This window comes from Acinonyx jubatus, chromosome B3, assembly GCF_027475565.1.
Source record: "Acinonyx jubatus isolate Ajub_Pintada_27869175 chromosome B3, VMU_Ajub_asm_v1.0, whole genome shotgun sequence".
NCBI classification, from domain to species: Eukaryota; Metazoa; Chordata; class Mammalia; order Carnivora; family Felidae; genus Acinonyx; species Acinonyx jubatus.
Genome location: NC_069386.1, coordinates 112,712,194 through 112,737,336, shown reverse-complemented (window position 1 = coordinate 112,737,336; position 25,143 = coordinate 112,712,194). Strand labels below are relative to the sequence as shown.

At 38.1% G+C, this 25,143-nt stretch overlaps 1 protein-coding gene across 4 annotated transcripts in view; it reads right to left on the bottom strand.

Moving 5' to 3' along the window:
• The window catches only part of EXD2 (exonuclease 3'-5' domain containing 2), a 90,495-nt gene that overhangs the window by 23,323 nt on the left and 42,029 nt on the right, over positions 1-25,143 (bottom strand). For 3 of the 4 annotated variants that reach the window (XM_053224616.1, XM_027066026.2, XM_015068438.3), the window contains 2 exons: positions 18,107-18,486; positions 3,480-3,736 (listed from right to left, as the gene is read on the bottom strand). In XM_053224616.1, coding sequence (XP_053080591.1) covers positions 3,480-3,736; positions 18,107-18,439 — 590 coding nt within the window. In that variant the 5' untranslated portion in view covers positions 18,440-18,486. Of the gene's footprint in view, positions 1-3,479; positions 3,737-18,106; positions 18,487-21,073; positions 21,224-25,143 lie in introns of all 4 variants that reach the window. The other variant, XM_015068439.3, reaches the window with a different exon arrangement.

Sequence of the window (25,143 nt, the reverse complement as noted above, 5' to 3'; positions counted from 1 at the left end):
GAGCCTGGAGCCTACTTTGGTTTCTGTGTCTCCCTCACTCCCTGCCCTTCCCCCACTCGTGCTCTGTCTCTCTTTCTGTCTCTCAAAAATGAATAAACATTAAAAAAAAAAAAGATGTCAATGACATATTAAGTAAAAAGAGACTGTGGGAGAAAATATGTTGTGGTTCATGTTAACATACATACCACATAACAGACGTGTGTGTGTGTGATTCTAGGTAAGAGAGAGACAAGGCACAAAGGGGTAACTAGAAAGATATCAATCATATGTTAGTGATATTTTCTCTGGGTATGGGATTTATGGTGATTATATACTTTCTTTCTATTTTTCTGTATTTGAATTGGCTAGTGTTCACGTAATTACTTTTCAAAGTTGAAAAAATGATAATGCTATTTTCACTGAGCAGATGAAGGTACAAAAAAAACAAATAACCTTTCAGTCCTTCAAACACTTTCTGATTAAAATAGCTGCAGGATGGTGGAAAAAATCAGTTTGTTCAAGGATTGGAGATTCTAAACAAGAAATAAATGTGAAGTTAAGAACACACTGGTCTACACAAGCGGAGCTGACATCCTGGCTACCAAGTGAGAGACTAGAAGTTTTAGAGCAGGAAGCTTGGCGGTGGGGGTTCACGCTACGGTTACAGTTACGGTTACAACATGCAGGACTCCCTCAGGTACTGGAGGAAATGAAATCATTACGATGATGAAGAAAAGAAAGACTTTCCCTACAAAAACAAGCAGTAACTGGCAGATTTCATTACCCCCCAAAAGCAGCACTGATTAAAAAGCAAAAACAGGTCCAGACATACCGAGGGAAAATACATAATGTCTTCATTCAATTAGTGAAAATGAAGGATTTGGGGGTGACATGAACCTCTCTTTTGTTTTACTAGAAATTATAAAAGTAATGAATACTTATTATTAAAAGTTCAGAAAATAGAGAAGCCTAATGGGTGACAAGTGAAAGCCTACACCCCACACTTCCTCTCGGGAATAAGGCCCTTCACAGTGTGCTGTGGCCCCTCCAGACTGTTTCTGTGCACAAATAGATAAACAGATGGTCAGGCGGAGGAGGAGATACAGTTTTTTGGTATTTGTTTTGGTTTTTGCTGTGAAACTTGCTCTATTAATGTATCAGAGACTTCCATCCACGATAATAAGTACAAATGTACTTATTTCATTCGTTTTGATAGCCGTGTAATTTTTCAAGCACGGATATTCCACAATTCTTGAGATCATTACCCTCACTGATGGACAGTACTTAATTTTTAAGCTACTTAATTCCACTTAGGTCATTAGTCTTTTTTAAATGTCCTGTTTGGAAAGGTTTCACATTTCTTGAAGATGAATTAGAAACAAGACGCTACCTTACCAATTCCAAATTTCACTACGAAAGATTCCCAAGTCTTTACATACAACACTTTATCTTTATAATAAATTATCTTTGGTTAACATAAAATACAAAATATAAAGAAGAGTGAAAAGAAGCAGCATTACCAAAAAAAAAAAAAAAAAAATGTGTTCCTCCCAAAGTCAACTGAAAATAACAACTACTTATGGCAAACATCAGGAGCAAACTAACAGTGCAAAGTAGAATCCTTGCACTATAATGTGAAATTTCTTAAACTATGATGTCAAAAACTTTTAATTTTACTACTAACATGTTTAATAATAAAATAATAATTTTTAAATTTTAATAAAATTCCATTAAAAACTGAAAGGCCTGATAAATACTTCATTCTTATCTCCAGAGGAGTTCATGGTAATACTCAGTTTGGGCCAAGTTTGCATCTTGACGTGGCCATTCTGCACTGAGTCAAACAGAGAATTTGGTGCCCCTCTAATTTCTAAGTATCAGAGAGGACTGTAATCACACAGAAAAGATCTGGAAGGACAAGCCAATCGGATGATAGCACTGAAGATGGCAGCGATGACGATGGACAGTAATGGCTGAAATTTCCACAGCACTGTCTCTGTGTGAAACACTATTTCTAGATTCTTCACATAGTTTAACTCATGTAACCGTCACACCAATCCTGGGAGGAGGGAACATACGTAATCATTGCTGCAAAAGAGGGAAGTGAAGAACAGCAAGGCTCGGTAACTTGGCCGAGGCCACACAGCTGCTAAGCGGCTAGCACACAGCCCACTCCAGGGTCAACTCTTCGCTACTAGGGGCACCTGGGTGGTTCGGTTAAGTGTCAGACTTCCACTCAAGCCATGATCTCTTGGTTCGTGGGTTTGAGATCTGAGTCGGCCTCTGCGTTGTCAGCATGGAGTCTGCTTCAGATCCTGACTCCCTCCCTCCCTCCCTCTCTCCCTCCCCCCTTCCCCTGCTTGTGTGCTCTTTCTCTCTCTCTCTCTCTCTCTCAAAAATAAACATTAACAAAAATTTTTTTAATAAAAATTTATTTAAAAAACAACAACAACAAAAAAAACTCTTAGCTACTATACCCACCGCGTCTCACAGCAGAGAGTAACAGTGGGCACCTCTGGGGAGGCAGTGCCCAGGGAGGAAGGCCCGGTGAATGGTGGCTTTTGCTGTTACACTCCAAATACTTCTACAGATTTACAATTTTTTACAGTAAATACTTTAATGTATTTCTTGAAAAAAATCACAAGTCTTGTTTACATAAGCCAAAATACTAAACTAAAATTTCATTTTACCCTGAAAAATTATGATAAAAAGAGATTTTAATCAGTCCTTCTCTTAGTTTATCAAATCCTCCAAACTTTAATGTCAGTGTCACCTGAGGCAAGGAGAGAGGCTGCTTCACTCCACATTACTGAAATGAGGACCTGTAATTATACATGAGGAGGTAATTCTGACTCCCTGAGAAAAAAGTTAGGATAGAATTTCTGTAAGAACAGAATTCCAAGGAAAAGGGAAATCTCTCCTCCTCCCAGTAAAGGATTAGGTCTACCAAATTTTTTGGCCTAAAGCAGGGTTTGCAAACTCAAATGCTTATTAGGATGAGTTGGGGTTACAAAGAGAGGTGGGACTCCTGCAAATTGAACAGAACATGCGCCTCTAAAGAGGCCAACTGCTCCCCAGCAATTGTCACCATGTAGAACCATTTGACCTCCCGTAGTCAAACCATCTGATTTTTCAAAAGCAGTCCAAAATACAGATTTTTACATTAAATCTTCTGGATTTACACAAAAATCCCCAAATATATCATACGGGAAAAAACAAAAACAAAACCTGCAGTCCTAATTTAGCTGGTGGGGCCATCAGTTTACAACCTGTAGCTTATGGTGGGCACCTCATCGATGTTTCATCTGAAAAAACCAACCGTGGATAACTGCAGTCTTCTCAGAAGTTGGAATTCTTCCTCACAAATTTATATGCATCTCAGAAGCCTCTAGGCTTCTAAAAAATGTTAGATGCTTCATTAGCGTTTTCAGTAATCTACAAATCTTGCTAAAGTATTTGCCCCGCAGCTACAGGAATCGAAGCACTCATACAAACCATACCTCTGCCTCATGGCTAGGTACCGGAGGTCCAGGCACCCCTTAACAACGAGGCCATAGTCCTGCAGCAGCTTGCTGGCATCTTCTGAAGATCCTACTCCAACTTTTAAAATACTGCCATCTGCCAAAATATCCAATAATGTTTTTGGTAGTGTTTTTCCGCCACGGATCAACTTTGGCAAGCGAACTAAGACACAGAAGCCACTCGAGGAGGCCATTTGAAGGAGTGACAGGGGACTGGCTTTGCCTTCCGAATTCACCTGCAAGAGGAAAACAGGGCCACAGTTCATACCCTACCACAGCACCAAGTACAACATGAAACTGGCAAGAAAAAGTCTAAGAAGTAATTCCTTAACTTCCCAAGGGAAGTGGCTGGCCAAATTTTGGTTCAAATCGAAGGATGAGCCGATGCCAGCAAGCACAATGGACTTTGTGAAGCAGCAGCCTAAACAAAGGTTACTGAGGGCCCCAAACGTGAGCCTGAAATGTGAGCAGTCCATAAATGGTGACACAGAGGAGTGGGGGCTGAGTCACGTGAAACATACTGGTTTTAAAAATCTAAGTGAAAAAAGTCTAAGAGGTAGAGCGCCAAATGATAAACACCCTTTTCGTTACCCAGACTCTCCAACACGCATGCTAGCAACTCTACTCATTTACCTTATCGTCACTGCCTCAAGATCCAATTTTTGAAAAGAGGTAGGAAATACAGTACCAGAAGTAAGTGGTACTGCCAATATAATAAATCCTGGTAGCCCAAGGTGCTTTCTCAGCATTTTATGATCACAAATGGTGTTCACTAAGAAAAAAAAAATGTATACTGAGCCTGAGCTAGGATCCTTATATCTTAAGAGATGGAAATAACTTTTTATATTAACTGATCTAGTTTTAATCTTTTTGAGGTAACAGATAGTTACTTCAAAGTTGGAGAAAAGAGCTGACAGCTAAGAGGTCATTCCTAGAAAAACTTACATGCAAAATTCACATTAATGAAAAGTCCTCTAAAGCTATCCACTGAACCCAGGTTAAACATCCAATAAATTCCAATCCTTCTCATTTTTCGGGACAGGAAATTTAGGACCTACAGGTGAAGCAGTTTGCCTGAACGAGGAGGGATAATGACAAAGTTAGGACTAGAACCCAAATTCCCAAATCTGGAAGAGCAGTTCTCAACCAAGATTCATTTGCACCCCCCTCCCACATCCCAGGGGCATCTGACAATGTCTGGAGAAATTTTGGGTTGTCACAACTTGGAGAGCCAGTGCACAAGTATCTAACAGGTAGAGGCCAGAATGCTACCAAATATCCTACAAGGTACCAGATAGCCTGTCACGACAACCAATCATCCGCCCGAAATATTCACAGCAGGGAACACTGCTCTGGGCAATGCAGTTCTCTCACTGCTATGTATCAGAGGGCTAGGCATTGTACTAGGTGCCACCGTGGATATGAAGTTCTGTAACAGATGGAACCTGCCTTAGGGATTAGAGCCTTATTAGTAGGGTACAATCCACACAAATTGCATGGTAAATACCAAAGGAGTGACTCAAACTGTTACAAGTAATCAGAGGTAGGATATTTCAGAGTTGAGGTTACCAAAACCACAGAAAGGAAATAGTTAAGATCACAGACCTTCTGTTAAAAACAAAATCCAGAGAGCCGTTGTCTTTGACTTCTACTTCACTAAGTAAAATCATGGCCCAACTCACAAAATCTTAGGATCTCCTTCCTCAGGCAGTGCTTTATCAATGAGGGTTATTTCCATATCCTCAAACAAAGCATGCCAGTTTGATTTCTAAGGTGTCTATTTCTTAGGGCTTAGCCAAGGTCAAAAAAGACCTACAAGAAACTTGACTACTGGTTCCTGTTCTATAACAATTCATCCAGATGTGGCTTTTTATCAGTGAAGAATTCCCTTCCTCCATATACCAGCTCTCCAAGAAAAAGCTATACATCTCTTCTTCTAATATTTAGCACTGTTAATGTGACATAATACTCACTGCAAATTCCTAAGGCTGGATCTCTGTACATCTTTTGAGTAGTGTTCCATTGTCTAAAATACTTTAAATAAATAAATACTTTAAATAAATAAGTCTTTTTAATACTGTTTTGGGATTGTGCTTAAGATCCAATGGATCACATACAGTTTTTCCACTAGGAATTCAAATGTTTATGATTCAAATAGGTACCCAATTTATGTGGAATGTGTCATTGGAAGAATAATGCTTTTAGCAGAGTCAATTTGGCTTAAAGAATAAGACATCTAAGGGTGCCTGGGTGGCTTGGTCGGTTAAGCATCCGACTTCGGCTCAGGTCATGATCTCGCAGTCCGTGAGTTCGAGCCCCGCGTCGGGCTCTGTGCTGACAGCTCAGAGCCTGGAGCCTGTTTCAGATTCTGTGTCTCCCTCTCTCTGTGACCCTCCCCCATTCATGCTCTGTCTCTCTCTGTCTCAAAAATAAATAAACGTTCAAAAAAAATTTATAAAAAAAAAAAGAATAAGACATCTAATCTAGTCTTTATTTCTCATATTCCCCCCCTTTGCTTCCTAGTATCTTTTTGCCTTGACATCACTGACTACTTATGGAAAACAATGGAATCCTTGGCCTACCAACATTATATTTAATAAAACAACAAAAAAAGACACATTTAAATTTCATTAGCATTATTTAATCCAGTGTTCTTTAGATTAGTCAACTCATAAAAATGTCTGTGACATACATAACATATATATACATATGCTTTTATACATTATAAACATGTAGTACTATACTAATATGTCACAGATAATATTAAACATACACAAAAGTAAAAACTTTTAATGAATGATGCCATGAAGCATCAAAGTTTGGACAAAATTTTTGTATGGAAACTTTTTCTGTATTCCAGTGATTCACTTAGAGAGCACTGGTTTAAAGAGTCTCTTTCCTGAGGGCCAGTGGATAATCTATTTGGGCTTCAGGATTCTTAAAAGTCCAGAGCTGTACAACTTTCTGGAAAAGCCCACAATTCTTCAAATGACCCCATGGTGGCAGCAGAGAGTAAAGAATGATCTGAGGCCATCTTCTGGGCTTGAACAGATTAATAAGCATTCTTAGTCTGTGGAGTTTATGTTTCAGTTAAATTTAGACCATGGCTTTGAGATATGAATGAGCTTATCCTGTTTAAGTGACACAATAAAGCCTTAATGAGGCTAGAAAGTAACAATAGGAGGATAAAAAAAAAAAAAAATAGGATGGGAAGAGAATAGGAGACAAATCAGAGATGCTGAGAGAGGCCAGAGCATGTAAGTCCCTAAGTAAACGTAAGTAATTAAGATATCTCGGTTTTACTGAAAGCAATGAAATGGTTTTAACCAGAGGACTGACATGATCTGATTTTCATTTTTAAAAGTTCACTTTGGTTACCATACGGCGTGCGGGGACCGTAGATGCACAAGAGTCCAAGCTGGGAGGCAACTCAGGAGGGTACCACAAAGGTCTACAGAAGAGACCCTTGAAGCTTAGGCTAGGGAGGAAGCAGAGGAGAGGCAGAGAAGTGCATGGATGCAACATCTATTCTGGAGACAGCACTAGGAAGTATTACCAGAAAAGGGTTAATAGTAAGGAAAAGGATGTAGACCTCCAGCAGGCTTGAAGCCTGGGCCTGTAGAACAATGCTCTTTGGAAAACGACCTTCACTTCATTCAATCTTTAGTGCACCAATTATTTGCATCCATCGAGCGAGGACATCTGTAGCTAGAGACTCTAGAAAACATCAGGCAGGAGCCAGGGGCCAGAAAGATATTCAACATGTCCATCCCCACCTTCCCAAGAGAAAGGCATCTTTTGGCTTCTCAAACATGGCAGAAACCTCATTTTGTACATGTGATTTACATATAATTATACATTACCATGAGTAATTCAGGGGGATCTTGAAACCCATACCTCTATCTGGTAGAATGCTATGTTATTTCCACAACCATTTCTATGAATTTCTACATATGTTACCACTGAAGAAACTCAGCATACCATAATTGCCTGTTTGTGTCTGATTTTCAATCTTATCATTTCTGTTGGTCAGCCCTTAGTGGGGAGAATGTCTCCCTGACTTTCATCTTAAAGGTAGAGAAGACTAAGGATAATACTGGTTTGGGAAGAAAACTCAAAAGTTCTGTTGGGAACATGGTAAGTTTGAGATGACTATTAGCCTTTGAAGGGAAGACCCCAAGTAGACAGGTGGACATAAAAGGCTAGAGTTCTAATTTTAAGAGTCATCAGCATGTCAATGGTATTTAAAGCTATAAGGCAGACGAGATCACTTAAGAAAAGAATGTTGATTAGAAGACATAAATTTGTGGTCCATGGACACATCTGTTGATCCCCAGACATGTTTAACATTACCATTATTTTGGTTTCCACATATTTAAAAACTTGTACCAAATTTTAAAAATTAGTAAAATTCACACTATTAAAAAGTCTATTTTAAAAAAATCTCTTTAGGGGCACCTGGCTGGTTCGGTGGGTTAAGCGTCTGACTTCAGCTCAGGTCATGATCTCATGGTTCATGGGTTCAAGCCCCACGTTGGGCTCTGTGCTGACAGCTCAGAGCCTGGATGGAGCCTGCTTCGGATTCTGTGTCTCCCTCTTTCTCTGCCCCTCCTCTGCTTGCACTCTCTCTCTCAAAAATAAATATACATTTGGCACAAAAACAGACACTCAGATCAATGAAACAGAATAGAGAATCCAGAAATGGACCCACAAGCATATGGCCAACTCATCTTTGACAAAGCAGGAAAGAATATCCAATGGAATAAAGACAGTCTCTTCAGCAAGTGGTGCTGGGAGAACTGGACGGCAACATGCAGAAAAATGAACCTGCACCACTTTCTTACACCATACACAAAAATAAACTCAAAATGGATCAAAGACCTAAACGTAAGACAGGAAGCCATCAAAATCCTCGAGGAGAAAGCAGGCAAAAACCTCTTTGACCTCAGCCGCAGCAACTTCTTACTCAACATGTCTCTGGAGGCAAGGGAAACAAAAGCAAAAATGAACTATTGGGATCTCATCAAAATAAAAAGCTTCTGCACAGCGAGGGAAACAATCAGCAAAACTAAAAGGCAACCGATAGAATGGGAGAAGATATCTGCAAACGACATATCAGATAAAGGGGTAGTATCCAACATCTATAAAGAACTTACCAAAATCAACACCCAAAAAACAAATAATCCAGTGAAGAAATGGGCAAAAGACATGAATAGGCACTTCTCCAAAGACATCCAGATGGCCAGCCAACATATGAAAAAATGCTCAACATCACTCATCATCAGGGAACTACAAATCAAAACCACAATGAGATACCACCTCACACCTGTCAGAATGACTAACATTAACAACTCAGGCAACAACAGATGTTGGCAAGGATGCAGAGAAAGAGAATCTCTTTTGCACTGCTGGTGGGAATGCAAGCTGGTACAGCCACTCTGGAAAACAGTATGGAGGTTCCTCAAAAAATTAAAAATAGAATTACCCCACGACCCAGGAACTGCACTACTAGGTATTTATCCAAAGGATATAGGTGTGCTGTTTCAAAGGAGCGCATACACCCCCATGTTTATAGCAGCACTATCAACAATAGCCAAAGCATGGAAAGAGCCCAAATGTCCATCGATGGATGAATGGATAAAGAAGATGTGGTACATATATATAAAGGAGTATTACTCGGCAATCAAAAAGAATGAAATCTTGCCATTTGCAACTACGTGGATGAACTAGAGGGTATTATGCTAAGCGAAATTAATCAGAGAAAGACAAATATTATATGACTTCACTCATATGAGGACTTTAAGACACAGAACAGATGAACATAAGAGAAGGGAAGCAAAAATAATATAAAAACAGGGAGGGGGACAAAATATAAGAGACTCTTAAATACGGAGAACAGAGGTTTACTGGAGGGGTTGTGGGACGGGGGATGCGCTAAATGGGTAAGGGGAATCAAGGAATCTACCCCTGAAATCACTGTTGCACTATATGCTAACTAACTTGGATGTAAATTGTTAAAAATAATAATAAATGAAAATAAATAAAATTTAAAAAAAAAGAAGGAAAAGAGGAAAGAATCATACTGATAGGAGACAGAAAAGTATGAAGACACGAAAGCCAAGAAGAATGTCTTATGCAGGAACTGTGCAGGTGCTTTTGACAGCTAGAATAACACTGGATTATTAAATAAGTGTCCACTGGATTTGAAAACAAGAAAGCCATCAACTTGATCAGTTTCAGTGGAGTAGTATAGTAGCAAGTCAGATTAAAGTAGTTTGAGGAATAAATGGAGCAAATTATACCCAAGCGAGTAGAAGAAAAAAATGAGAGAAAGAGCAGAAATCAATGAAATAAAACACAAACATACAATAAAGAAGATCAACAAAGTGAGAAGTTGATTCTTTGAAAAGACTAATAAAATTGATAAGCTCATAGAAGGAGAAATCAAGAAAAAAGAAAGAAGCAAAATTAATGATGTCAAGAAGGAAAAAGGAGCCAACTCTACATATCTTTCTGATTGGGGAAAAAAACCTGAAGATATTATAAACATGTTTATGCTCATAATTTTAAAATTTGAAAGAAGATTCTGATGAAAAATATAATTTATCAAAACAGACATGAATATGGGGCACGTGGCTGGCTCAGTTGGAAAAGTATGCCACTCTGGATCTCAGGGTTGCAAGTTCAAGTCCCGTGTTGGATGTGGAGACTACTTACTTAATAAATAAATAAACATTTTTTTTTTAAAAAAGACACGAAGAAATAGAAAATCTGAAGAGCCCCAAAACTGTTAAAAAATGATATCCCTAATTCAAACACTTCCCTTAAAAAAAAAATAACTGCAGATGGCTTCACCAGTAGATCCTAATCAAATATTTAAGGAAAAAAGAATGACAATCTTTTTTTTTTTTTTTTTGAAAGAAAGAGAGAGAGAGCATGCATGCAAGCAGGGGATGGGGAGAAGCAGAGAGAATTTTTATTTATTTATTTATTTATTTATTTTAATTTTTTAAAAATTTTTTTTAATGTTTATTTATTTTTGAGACAGAGAGAGACAGAGCATGAATGGGGGGAGGGTCAGAGAGAGAGGGAGACACAGAATCGGAAGCAGGCTCCAGGCTCTGAGCTGTCAGCACAGAGCCCGATGCGGGGCTCGAACTCGTGAACCACGAGATCATGACCTGAGCCGAAGTCGGACACTTAACCAACTGAGCCACTCAGGCGCCCTGCAGAGAGAATTTTTAGCAGGTTCCATGCTCATCATGGAACCCAACAAAGGGCTTGATCTCACCACTGTGAGATCAAAGCCTGAGCTGAAATCAAGTCAGACGCTTAACTGACTGAGCCACTCAGGTGCCCAAAAAAGAATGAATTCGTATAGAAACTCTTCCAGAGAACACAACATTAACTTGTTGTGTGAGGCCAATATAACTTTTACTCAAAATCAGACAGGGTCATTTCTAGAAAAGAAAATTATAATCCAATATCACTCTCATGAACATAGTTTTAAAAAAATCCTCTAAAATGCATTAGCAAAATGAATTCAGCAATGTATAAAAAGAATAAAGACATCAGGACCAACTTGGATTTACTCCAGAAATTAAAACACCAATGTCTTTCACCACAAAAACAGAATAAAGGAGAAAAACTACATAGTCATGTCAAGAAATACAGAAAAGTACTTGATAAAATTCAACAACTGTTCATAATGAAAAAAAAAAAAAACAACTCTTAACAAACCAAGAATAGAATTCAATGTATTTAATCTGGTAAAGGGATCTACAAACAAACATCGGCATTGCCGAACATGGCACATATCGTATTCAACATGAAAATGTTGAAAGCTGTCATTTTTAAAAATTTATTTATTTAGTCTTTTAATTTTTTTTAATGTTTACTTATTTTTGAAAGAGAAAGAGCAAGCGTGGGGGACCGCCAGAGAGAGGGGGGGACAAAGGATTCGAAGCAGGTTCTGTGCAGACAACAGGGAGCCTGATGCAGGGCTCGAACTCACAAACCGTGAGATCATGACCTCACTGAAGTCGGATGCTTAACTGACTGAGCCACCTAGGCACCTCTGAAAGCTGTCATTTTGGGATAGGGAATGAGTCAGGGATGCCTACTGTCACCACTTCTACTGGGCACTTACACTGTAATCCTAGTCAGTACAGTAAGGTAAGAAAAGAAACAAAAGATGTAAGGACTGGAAAGAAAGAAAATGGTCACTTCTCAAATGATATAAGAGTGTACACAAAAATCCAAAAGAATCTACAAGTAATTTGAATTAATGAGTTTAGTAAGGGTCCTTAATAGAAGAGAAATATATAAAAATCAACTGCATTTCCATATACCAGAAACACAAAAAAATTTTAAAGATTTCATTTATAAAGAATTTTTAAAATCACAGAAAACTACCGATTTTTAAAAGAAATTAGAGATCTAAATAAATATTCCTAGGTTATAAAACTCAATATTCTAAGCAGTTAATTCCTCACAGATTGATCTACTGATGCCAATACAATCTCAATCAAAATATCAAGAATTTTTTTTGTAGAACCTGAAAAGCAGGTTTTAAAAAGTATAAGGAAATGCAAAGGACTAAGATGAAGATATTCTGGAAAAAGAACAAGATAGCAAGTATCACTGTCCTAGGTATCAGGAGTCATGATAAAACAACAGGAACTAAGGGGCGCCTGGGTGGTGCAGTTGGTTAAGCGTCCGACTTCAGCCAGGTCACAATCTCGCGGTCCGGGAGTTTGAGCCCCGCGTCAGGCTCTGGGCTGATGGCTCAGAGCCTGGAGCCTGTTTCCGATTCTGTGTCTCCCTCTCTCTCTGCCCCTCCTCCGTTCATGCTCTGTCTCTCTCTGTCCCAAAAATAAATAAACGTTGAAAAAAAAATTAAAAAAAAAAAAAAAACAACAGGAACTAAGTCTGTGATCACTGGTGCAAGAATAGCAAAACAGACTATTAGAGAGCCCATAAACAGATCTATTCATACAGATAATATGTTCTGAGGTAAAGAGGCATTGCTGAGCAGTGAGGAAAGGTTTATCTTTTCAATTTATGGTACTAGGTAGGACAAGTGGATATCCATATGAGGGAAAAATAAAACTTGACCCTACCTCGCAGCCCCACCCCCACACACAATGAATTTCAGGTGAATCATAAATCTAAATGTGCGAGATTAATGCCATAAAACTCCAAGAAAATAATACAGGAAATATCTTTATGCATAGGAATAGGATAAGACTTCTTAAACTGTACCATACAGATCTTCTGATCATCAAAAGATAATATTAAAAAGAATGTAAAGGCGGGGTGCTTGGCTGGCTCGGTTGGTAGAGCATGCAACTCTTGATCATGGGGTGATGAGTTCGAGCCCCATGCTGGGTGTAGAGATTACTTAAAAATACATTCTTAAGGGGTGCCTAGGTGGCTCAGTTGGTTGAGCTCCCGGCTTCGGCTCAGGTCACGATCTCACGGTTTGTGAGTTCGAGCCCCGCAGTAGGCTTCCTGCAGTCAGCGCAGAGTCCACTTCAGATCCTCTGTCCCCCTCTCTCTCTACCCCTCCCCCGCTCACAGTCTCTCTCAAAAATAAAAATTAAAAAAAAAATTTTTTTTTAAATACAATCTTAAGGGGCACCTGGGTGGCTCAGTCGGTTAAGCGGCCGACTTCGGCTCAGGTCATGATCTCACGGTCCGTGAGTTTGAGCCCCGCGTCGGGCTCTGTGCTGACAGCTCAGAGCCTGGAGCCTGTTTCAGATTCCATATCTCCCTTTCTCTGACCCTCCCCTGTTCATGCTCTGTCTCTCCCTGTATCAAAAATAAATAAAATGTTTAAAAAAAAATACAATCTTAAAAAAATAATAATGTAAACGCAATTTACAGAATGGGAGAAAACATTTGAGGTATACATTTAACTCACAAAGGATTCATACCCAGAATGTAAAAAGAACTCCTATAATAGATCAGTAAGAAAAAGACAAATCAAAGAAAAAGGGGCAAGAGACTTGCCACTTAGAGATATCTAAATGATCAATAAAATGTAAAAAGATGCTCAACCAAAAAATAAAATAAATAAATTAAAACTTTATAGTACAGCAAAGGCAATTATCAACAAAACTAAACGGCAACCTACTGAATGGGAAAAGATATTTGCAAATGACATATCTGATAAAGGGTTAGATTCCAAAATATATCAAGAACTTACAAACTCAGCACCAAAACACAAATAATCCAATTTAAAAATGGGCAGAAGATACGAATAGACATTTTTTACACATAGTCAACAGACACATGAAAAGATGATCAATGTCACTCATCATTAGGGGAATGCAAACCAAAACTACAATGAAATACCATCTCACACCCATCAGAATGCTAAAATCAACAACACAAGAGACAACAGGCACGGAGGCTTGTGGAGAAAGGGGATGTGGAGAAAGGGGAACCCTCTTGCACTGTGGATGGGAATGCAAACCAATGCAGCCACTCTGGAAAACAGTATGGAGGTCCTCAAAAAAGTTAAAAATAGAACTACCCTATAATCCAGCAACTGCAGTACCCAAAGAATACAAAAATACTAATTCAAAGGGATATATGCACTCCAATGTTTATAGCAGCATTATCTACAATAACCAAATTATGGAATCAGCCCAAGTGCCCATCAACTGATGAATGGAAAAAGGAGACGTGGGGGTGCCTGGGTGGCACAGTCAGGTAAGTGTCAGACTCTTGATTTTGGCTCAGGTCATGATCTTACAGTTCGTGGGATGGAGCCCCATGTCAGGCTCTGGGCTAACATCACAGAGCCTGCTTGCCATTCTCTCTCTCCCTCTCTCTCTGCTCCTCCCTGACTTGTGCATGCATGCCCTCTCTCTAAAAATAAAGAGGCATTAAAAAATGGCTTCGTAAAAAAGTAAATAATCTGACAGTCCCAAATAAATAAAAATAAAAATCTGGCAGTACCAAAAAATAAACAAAAATTAAAAATAAAAATCTAACAGTACCAACTGTTGACGAGATACAGACAAAGACAGCCTTGGTGGGAGGTTAAATCAGTATAACCACTTCTGAAAACAGCCGAACAATGGCTAGCTACACTCATACAATACTGACCGGAGGGTATATTAGTTAAAACCTCCTTGGCAAACAGTTTGGTATTATCCATGTAAGTTAAACATACACACAATTCTATGATGTAGGACTCCACTCCTAGATACATATGCCCAATAATATTGTGTCCATAAATTTATTGCAACATTATTTGTAAGAGCTCCAAACCACAAACTCAAATGCCCATCAATATTAGAATGGATGAAGTGAATCATGATATATTTATACAAGGGATTACTATATGGCAAAGAATCACAGTCACACACACCATAGATAAATCTCACAATGTTGAGCAAAAGAAGTCAGACACAAAAGAATACAGACTCTACAGTTCCACATATATTAAATTTAAAAAGCAGGCAAATCTAAACTACAGTGCTTAGGGATGCATGCATAAGTGGTAAAAGTATAAAGAAAAACAAGAATGTAAATACTATAAAATCAGGATAATGATAACTGTTGGGGGACACTGATTATAAGCGGAGCTTGTGGGGTACTAGCAATCTTCTATTTCCTGACCTAGTTTCTAGTTACACAGCTGTTCTCTTTAGATAAATCATTTAGCTATTTTCGGTTCAGGCACTTTTCTTGATGTGTTTTATTTCACAATAAAAAGGATAAAAAAAAAAGACCTCAGGGGCAAGTAAAACAGATTAGACAAAACTAAATAAAGAAAAAGGGGACTGTAAAAGGGACCTAAAGAAACCGTGCAAAATGAATCCATAGAGACTACAATATGTTAAATATAAAAGAGATTACCAGATGTGTAGGATAACATAAAAAGTTGAGAATAGAGCTGATCAAATTACAGCAAGAAAAAAGGAAGAGGAGGGAGAAGATGAGAAAGAAAAGGGGGGGGTGGTGGTGGTGGAGAGAAGAACAAACAGGGTAAAGACAATCTGCAAAGAGAATTCAAAAATTGATAAAAGAGGGGCGCCTGGGTGGCTCAGGCGGTTGAGTGTCCAACTCTCAATTTCAGAGGTGAATCTCACCGTTCGTAGGTTCGAACCTCGTGTCGGGCTACACACTGATGGCATGGAGCCTGCTTGGGATCCTCCCTCCCTCTCCTGCCCCTCCCCCACTCACACACATATTCTCTGTCTTTCTCAAAAATAAATAAATAAGCTTAAAAAAAAAGAAAGATAATGCAATGACTTCTTTAAAAAATGCTACTAATAAAATAAAAATTGATAGAAGATGTCAATCCTCATTTCTACCTATCTCTCAGAATCCCATGTTGGTAATACAGAAAGAACACTTAGCCTCATCATACTGAATCTTCAGGACCACAAACTCAAAGTGCAGATCTTAAAAGGAGCTACAGAAAGTTAGATTACCTACAAAGAATCAACACTTAGTCTGATAGTCATTTTAAACAGCAACAACAGAAGCCAGAAGACAATGGAATACTGTCTTGAAAATGATGATAAATTGCCATGCTAGAATTTTGTATCCAGTAAAATACCTTTCTTTCAAGCTTAAGAGCAAACTAAAGACACTTTCAAAACAAGAACAATAACAACTAGTTTAATGAGCTTTGAAGACATAAACTTCTAAGAATGACCTTAAAGAAAATGATCCTAAGGAAAAAATGAGCAAAGAAAAAGGTAAACATTTTGGTAAATCCAAACAAATACTCACTGTATTAGACAAGAACAAAAATGTCAACTATACAAGCACACACAAGTGAATAAAAGAGAAAGGGAGGGGCACCTGAGTGGCTCAGTCAGTTAAGCATCCGACTTTGGCTCACATCATGATCTCACAGTTGGTGAGTTTGAGTCCCGCATCGGGCTCTGTGCTGATGGCTCAGAGCCTGGAGCCTGCTTCAGATTCTGCATCTCCCTCTCTCTCTGCCCCTCCCCCACTCATACTCTGTTTCCCTCTCTGTCAAAAATAAAGAAACATTTAAAACAAAAATTTTTTTAAAAAGAGAAAGGGAAATGGAAGAATGGCGACACCAAGGAAGAATAATTTTCTTCATAAAGCTTTTCTGTGGCAGCAAACAGGGAAATGCAATCACACCTGAAGATGTGGCATCCAGCATGAATTCAATACTTATCCAAAGCCAAAATGAAGTGGGTTTTGGGTTATTTGCCACTTTAACTTATTCACATCTCTGCTACTAATTAAACATTATTAAATCAACCGCTGTTACTAACCACTCACTTCAGACTACCCTGCGGCTGCAGTTATACTTCATGTAGTTAGAAAATCAAGGCGCTTGGCAAAAGTGAATGTTCCTAATCTACTACAGCTCACTGTTTAGTGATGTTTTCTTCTATTATTGTTGGACTATTTCTAAAATGATAGAATTTCGTATACAGAATCGACCAGAAGTGTCCAATGCTGTCCTGATGACCCATGCTCACTGGCAGAAAAAACTATTGTTGCTGATACGATGAAATCCCTTGAGCGGGCGTAAGGTCTTGGGTGACTACTAAACCCTTCTGGACGCTGTCAAGTGTTCTCGTTCGTGGTCATCCCTGGCATCTGGTTGACCTCTTACCAAATCTGGGACCTGATTTGGTGGCAGCTATTCTGCTTAGGGCCTCTTCTGATTACACTTCCTGGCCGTAGGCCATATTCTACATATCCAAAAGACATATATCGGATAAGACATACATCAACAAGGAATGATAACTATGATTTATTTATAGTTATGTAATATCTTCTGTTTCAAGGAGATTAAAGTTCACTCCGTGAATCAGAATGACAGAGGAACAGATGCACCCTGTGATCCTCATCACAACAATGTAACGACTCTCCCCAAAGAAGACCTATTAGAAAAACGAACCAGATGGTTAGGAAAGCCCTGGGCTCAAACGGCGATTACCTTTTTATGCCTCCCATCTCCTATCTGTAAAGTGAAGGTAACAATAGAATCTTCCCACACGGGATTTACTGTGGAAATTAAATGAGATGCTGCAAACAAACAGCAAAGTACCTGGCTGACAGCAAACAGTATTTCAGATTTTAATGTTATCTCTTTAAATGCTACTTTGTGTAATAATTCCCATTTAAATAGACTTCCTTAACTAACTTCTCCATGGCATCCTTATGAAAATACTATTTAAAATATTAATAGTAGCTAATATTTAATGAGTACTTACTATATGTGAAAATCATGCTGAACCCTTTATAGGGCTTATCTATTTGACTCCTTTGAAAAGCCCTGGGAGGGAGCTACCATTACAGCCCTATGACAAACAAGTTCATGAGCCTCTGAGAAGGTAAGTAGCTTGTCTGAGTTCACAGAATAAGCGGTCAAAATGGGACTCGGACAGATCTGTCTCACTCCAGAACCCATGATTTTAAGCACTCTCCTCTCCTGACGAGAGAAGCAGCTTCTCCGTCTGCTAAATTCTATTTATGAGCTAGTTGAGAAGAAGCTAATTCTCCTTTAGTCTTATCCTCTACTTGACTATTCAAGGTCCCTAGTTAGAAAAGCAGAAAAGATTTACATGGTTTATTTTTGCTTTTTAACTTACCCACTCACAGTCAATTCCAAGTACTGGGAGATCTTCTAACTCACTCCTAAGCAATGGCTCGATGTGGTCCCACTCTGCCTCGTGAGACACAGTCACCACCTTTGCTTCGAGAATCTTCTCCTCCCATGAGGCTCTGGGGGCACCGCAGTGCAGCTGGTCGTCTGCTGGAGGGGGCTGCTCCCTCCTGCCCGGGGCTTGCTGCTGCCTCCGCCGTTGCCAGGGGTCAAGGCTCGCTTTGCTCCTCCGGCACCGGATGCCCTTCCACAGGACAAACCCCCCCACAGCCACACCGACAAGGGTGGTTACTGTCAAAGCCGTTAAGTATTTAGACATCTTCAACTTTTTTGCGGCTTAGGAAAGCATATCAGTAATCCCACAATCTGCAAAACAAATGGCAACAATATATTTATATACAGAATTTAAACCTATATGGAAACATGTTTTCCCCTAAAAAGCGCTCCACTTATAATCCATGTGTCCACAAACTAAACAACAACAACAACAAAAAAAAAAAAAAAAAAGAAAGAAAGAAAAAGCTACAAATTTCCACATGGAAAAAGTGATATTTTACTTTTTCACTTTTGTACTTTCTCGGTCTTCATTCTCAGCCAAGAAAACGCCCCTGCATTCTACCAGCTGCCCAGTGCTCCCTTAATCAGGCATTAACAGGGTGTCTGAACATATATATACGTGTATGGAATGTGAAAAATTAAAATTAATTATAATCCTTCTACCCTTAGGAAACCAGTTATCAGTGTGATGTTCAATTATTTCACACAATTAAATAAACAATAAGAATGGCAGATCATTTCAGTCAGGGAAACTCCACATAACAGTCTCTCTTCCATTTCTCCTATAGCACACGGTTTTCTCCATCTACCTTTTGTGTTCCTATTTTTGACAGAGAAATGGACATACAGCGCTGTTTCTGTACTACTTACATAACGACAGTAAATGTGTAACAATAAATGGTAAGTGGCTGTTAGCCTCAGTCACACAGGGCGATCATGAGGCAGACACCGTTCGGCACAAAGTAATTGATCCCATTTGGGAAGCAGGCCCAGTGTAGTCATATAACGCCATTATTCAAGGGAAGTCAGGTATCTAAATTTTATGTGAAATGTCACTATTTTTAAGTGTCAGCAACAAATTCACTGTGCCAGCCAAACAAAAACACTCTGGGCTCCGTGCCACCCACCTGTGGATTCTGGCCTACAATCTGTATTGCCCAAAGACACGGTGACCTGCTAGATGCTGCCTACACTTTTCTATGGCCAAGAGTTTCCCACTGAAGGTGTACTATTTTTATCATCTTTCAAAGCTTCAATAATAATTTTTTTAAGTTTATTTATTCGTTTTGGCAGGGGAGGAGCAGAGAGAGAGGGACAGGGAGAGAATCCCAAGCAGGTTCTGTGCTGTCAGCGCAGAACCCAACATGGGGCTCGAACACACAAACCACAAGATCATGCCAAGATCAAGAGTTGGATGCCTAACTGACTGAACCACCCAGGCACTCCAATAACAATTATTTTTTAAATAATTTAATAGTTACAACAACCCTGGGCTATAATCATGTAGGCATGGATTAACCGGGCGGGGGGGGGGATAAAAAATGAAATCACACAATTATTACACTGCTAATGAAAACAAGAAAATAGCTGTGTTATTTTTAAAATACTTACTTTATTGCAGAAGTACTAAGTGCTAAGTACTCATGTACTTTCTCCAGTACTTTTACTGAAGGCTTAATGAGATTCAAGAATTTGCACAACTTTCTAGTTAAAATAATCTGAAAAGACGTTTAAAAAAAAAAAACTCTTCCCTTTCCCACTTTAAACAATACAAAATGCTGGAGAAAACATCAAAAATATAAATGTTTAATAAAGAGTTAAACTCAAAAGAAAGGGAAATCATCAGCTGCCAGAAATGGAAACAGGGAACCCTGGAACTCCTGGGTGGGAGATATGTGGGGGTGGGGGGAGGGCACAGACCAGAACTCCTAGCAGCCTCAGTGCTGGGCTTTATTGCCAGTTCATGGCCAGAAGTCTAGGCCACAGGCCCAGGGCACAGCTGGGACCCGGGAAGTGCTGCCTTGTCCATGAACAGGAAACTGAAAGGGTTCAACTACATGGTCCAGGCAAGCACCCGCCCAAGGCTGAGAGTATGAACAGAACTCCTCATGAGAAGGCAGATTCCCAGGCCTGCACTGTGAGGCAGTAGAGGGCCCAAATTCACATTATCCTCACAAAAGGAAACTCTAAGTTTTAAAGAAACTAGCTTTAAAGAAACTAAAACTAAGGGGCGCCTAGGTGGCTCAGTCGGTTAAGTGTCCAACTTTGGCTGAGGTCATGATCTCACGGTTCGTGAGTTCAAGCCCCATGTCAGGCTCTGTGCTGACAGCTCAGGGCCTGGAGCCTGCTTCGGATTCCGTGTCTCCCTCTCGGCCCCTCTTCCACTCGCCCCGTGTCTCTCTCTCTGTCTCTCAAAAATAAACAAACGTTAAAAAAATTGAAAACCAAAGAAACTAAAGCGAAAATGGTTAGAATTTGTGAATTCGGTTGGAATGTGTGTGTGTGTGTGTGTGTGTGTGTGTGTGTGTGTGTGTGTGTGTTTCTACCACCCAGGAAACATGCAGTACTTCCAACAACACCAGTCCCTAGAAGAGTACTCACAAATGAATCAAAACAAAACAAAAATTTTAAAATACCCTACAGCCAATAAAAATATTTCACATAAGAATCAAACAAAAACATCCATATCTGAAATCTGAAAGGAACTTAAATAACACTCAGTGAAATTAAGGAAAATAAAATCTGAAACATGAACAGGAGACAACATAAAGTAGAAATTCTACATACAAAAAAATACTTGCTAAAATTGTTTAAAACTTCAATACTCAATAGACAGGTTAAATAGTAGATCAGACAGAGAGAGTAAGTGAATTGAAGATAAATCTGAGGAACTCACCCAGAATGTAGCACAGAGAGAAAGATGTAGAAAACATAGCAGAGACATGGGGGACAGATTGAGAATCTCGACATCCATGTAATGAAGAGTTGAGATGGAGGTCATCAGATTTAGTACAGTCCTCTGAGTCCCAAGCTGGATAAATTAAATCTATCCACAGAAAGACTTGTATAAGTATGTTCATAACAGCTTCATTCATAATAGCCAAACCCTAGAAAAAGTCCAGTTGGTACACCCATACAATGGAATACTACTTGGCAATAACAAAAAGAAATGAATTACTGATAAATGCGTGAATCTCAACATTAGGCTGAGTGAAAGAAGCCAGATACAAAAGAGTTACTGTATGGTTCTATTTATACAAAGTTCCAGAACAACTAAAATTAATCTATGGTAGAAAAAGATCTGAACACTAGCTGCCTCTAGGGGGTAGGGTGAGTTACAGGGAAGAGACATTTAAGCTGAACACTGAGTATCAAAAAAAAAAAAAAAAAAAAAAAAAAGCCAGTCAGGAAAAATTCTAGGGAAGAGCATTTCAGGCAAGAGAGAACTTTCCAGAATTGTATAACATTCCATGTCTTGATGGGGGCTTGGGTTACCCAGGTGTACATATTTGTCAAATTTTTTTTTCCTGTTGGCCTGCCTGATAATTGTTGATTTATTCATTGTCTATCTTTCCCACCAGACTGTAAACCCCATGAAAACAGGGACCTTACCTGGCTTCTTCAAGATTACATATATATGCACACCCACACCCATATATATATATATATATATATATATATATATATATACACTATATGTTTACTATATAGTATATACTATATAGTATATACTATATGTATATAGTATATAGTATATAGTATATATGTATATAGTATATAGTATATAGTATATACTATATAGTATATACTATATAGTATATACTATATGTTTACTATATAGTATATACTATATGTTTATACTTATATATATTTATAAATATATATATATACTTATATATATATATAGTATATACTATATGTTTATACTTATATATATTATATATATATATAGTATAGTTTACTATATAGTATATACTATATGTTTACTATACATATAGTACTATATATAGTACTATATGTTTACTATAGTTTACTATAGTAAACTATAGTAAACTATATACTATATAGTATATATATATACTATATATATAAACTATAGTTTACTATACTATATAGTACTATATGTTTACTATATATATATACTATATAGTATATATATATACTATATATATAAACTATAGTTTACTATACTATATAGTACTATATGTTTACTATATATATATACTATATATAATATAGATTCTTCAAGATTACATATATATGCACACCCACACCCATATATATATATATATATATATATATATACACTATATGTTTACTATATAGTATATACTATATGTTTACTATATAGTATATACTATATGTATATAGTATATAGTATATAGTATATATGTATATAGTATATAGTATATAGTATATAGTATATAGTATATAGTATATAGTATATACTATATGTTTACTATATAGTATATACTATATGTTTACTATATAGTATATACTATATATTTACTATATAGTATATATATTATACTATATATAATATAGATTCTTCAAGATTACATATATATGCACACCCACACCCATATATATATATATATATATATATATACACTATATGTTTACTATATAGTATATACTATATGTTTACTATATAGTATATACTATATGTTTACTATATAGTATATACTATATATTTACTATATAGTATATATATTATACTATATATAATACTACATATATATGCATATCCAACAATTGCCACAGAGATGATAACAATAAATATTCATCGAATGAATACAACTCAATTCCAGGTACTGTATTTTATGATGTCTCTATTTCAATCATCATATTACAAAAATTTGTTTATTCCAGTGAAAAAAGTATTTTTCCCCTTACTGAGTGAGCCTTGGTGCCACAGAGAAGCATTATGGTTCAATACTGGGCTAGAAGTGAGAAAAATCAAATCTTGTGTTATAAGCGGAATGTTTGCGCCCCTCTAAAATCCCTATGTTGAAACTCGCGCCCCCCCCCCCCCCCAGTGTGGCAGTACTAGGAGATGGAGCCTCTGGAAGCTGATGAGAATGCGGTGAGGTCATGAGGCTGAAGCCCCCGTGGATGGTGTTAGTACCCTATGAAAGCTTGCTTCTCTCTGATCTCTGCCAGTGTGAGAAGTGGAGAGTCTGCCTGTTGGAGGAGAGCTCTTACCAGGACTGACCAGGCCGGCACCCTGATCCTGGACTTCCAGGCTCCAGAACTGTGAGAAATAAATTTTTGTTTTTTATAATTCACCCGGTCTGTGGTATTCTAGTTTTGCAGCCCAAACAGACTAAGATACCTCTCTATGGGCACTCTCTGGTATCCAAAGCTTTCAGTGCCTCAACATTTCCCCTGACTGAAACAATCTGCTGCTTTTATTTTTTTAAAACTGGACACAGTAATTGAACATCAAATTAATGACAGTAGTTACCGAAGGGTAGTAGGCTTATGAATAACTTTGGTTTTTCAAATTCTATGCAAGTATGTATATTTATTCATAATAAGAAAAATACTTTTTTAATTCATGATTTTCAGAGATAGGCCGTGTACATATCCCACTCAACACTTAAGACGTGATTATATTCCTGAAATAAATCACATTTTAATGAATGAAACAAATATGTTAACATATTCAGGGAGCAGCTTCAGGTAGAGGGTAAGGAGATGGGCCTTAGAGTCAAATACCTTGGGTTCAAACACAGCCCCTGCCACTTGCTAGCTATAGAACTTGGGCAATTCCCCGAACTTCTTCTCTAAGTGTAAGCTGAACTTCTCTAAGTCTCAGTTTCCTCACTGGCAAAATGGGAAAGATAGTCTCTACAACACAGGATTGGCTAGGACATTAAGGTTCAATAAATGCCAGTTCTTACTAGATACCACAGAACTCCTATTAAAGGAAATCAACGAATTATAGAGTTAAAATTTAGAAGGCAAATTAAGCTCTTGCACAAGTCAAGAATCCTTTCCATGCTAGTCTTAACAGATCTTGACCTGGTCTCTACCTGAATCCTTCTAGGAACAGAGTTCAGTACCTTAAGGGGAGTTTTTGTTGAAAGTCCTTGTATTTTGCAAAAGTTCCCTACTTAGAAATTGCTCTCTTTGATGTTCAGTCCAGCCTCTGCAGTGACGACAGTGTTTACTCCCTCCTCAGAGCTTGTGAAATACGTGAAGACAGCCCTTAGGACTCCCCTTAGAACATTCTTCTTAATCTAAGCAGCCTTCCAGTGACCTGGGAAGGTCATCGTTGTGGGCAGATACCTCTGAACACCTCCAAGTTTGTCAATGGATCTCTTTAAATGTGGCACCCAGGTCAGCACTCAGTACTTGAGATAGGGTCCAACTGGTGTGAATGACACTGGTACTATTACTTCCTAGGGTCTGGGCCCTATATTTTATGGATGCTGTACCAAATGATTTGTTTTTGAGTACAAGAAACCCAATGGTGGGTCACATAAAGCTTGTGGTAAATTAAAATTCACAGATACCAAAACGAGTTCCCCACTTCATATATTTATGATTTATATTTTGCACTGAAATCCGAAACTTTACATTTCTTTCAAATTTCATCTTGTTTGTTTCAGCCAAATGTCCAAATGTTTCATCCTCTGAGACCAATCTGCATCCTGATTGTGCATTCCCTCTCAACTTAAACATCATTTTGCATAGATAAGTGAATTTTTGTTTTCAAAGAAAATAACATCTTCTCACGTGTTTTTTTCTCATTTTTTTCATTTTCTTTTGCATTTCACACTATCTCCGTATTTCATGACATTAAAATAAGGTGACATTAAAGTAGAAAAAGCTTTACAAAATATTACTGATTTGCTTCCATTGAGAAGGACTCCCTCAGATATGAAGTTCCCAGGCATATGGTAAGATTCCCAACTTATTCTTTGTCATGTGTGGCCCACGTAAAAGAAAGGCCTCACA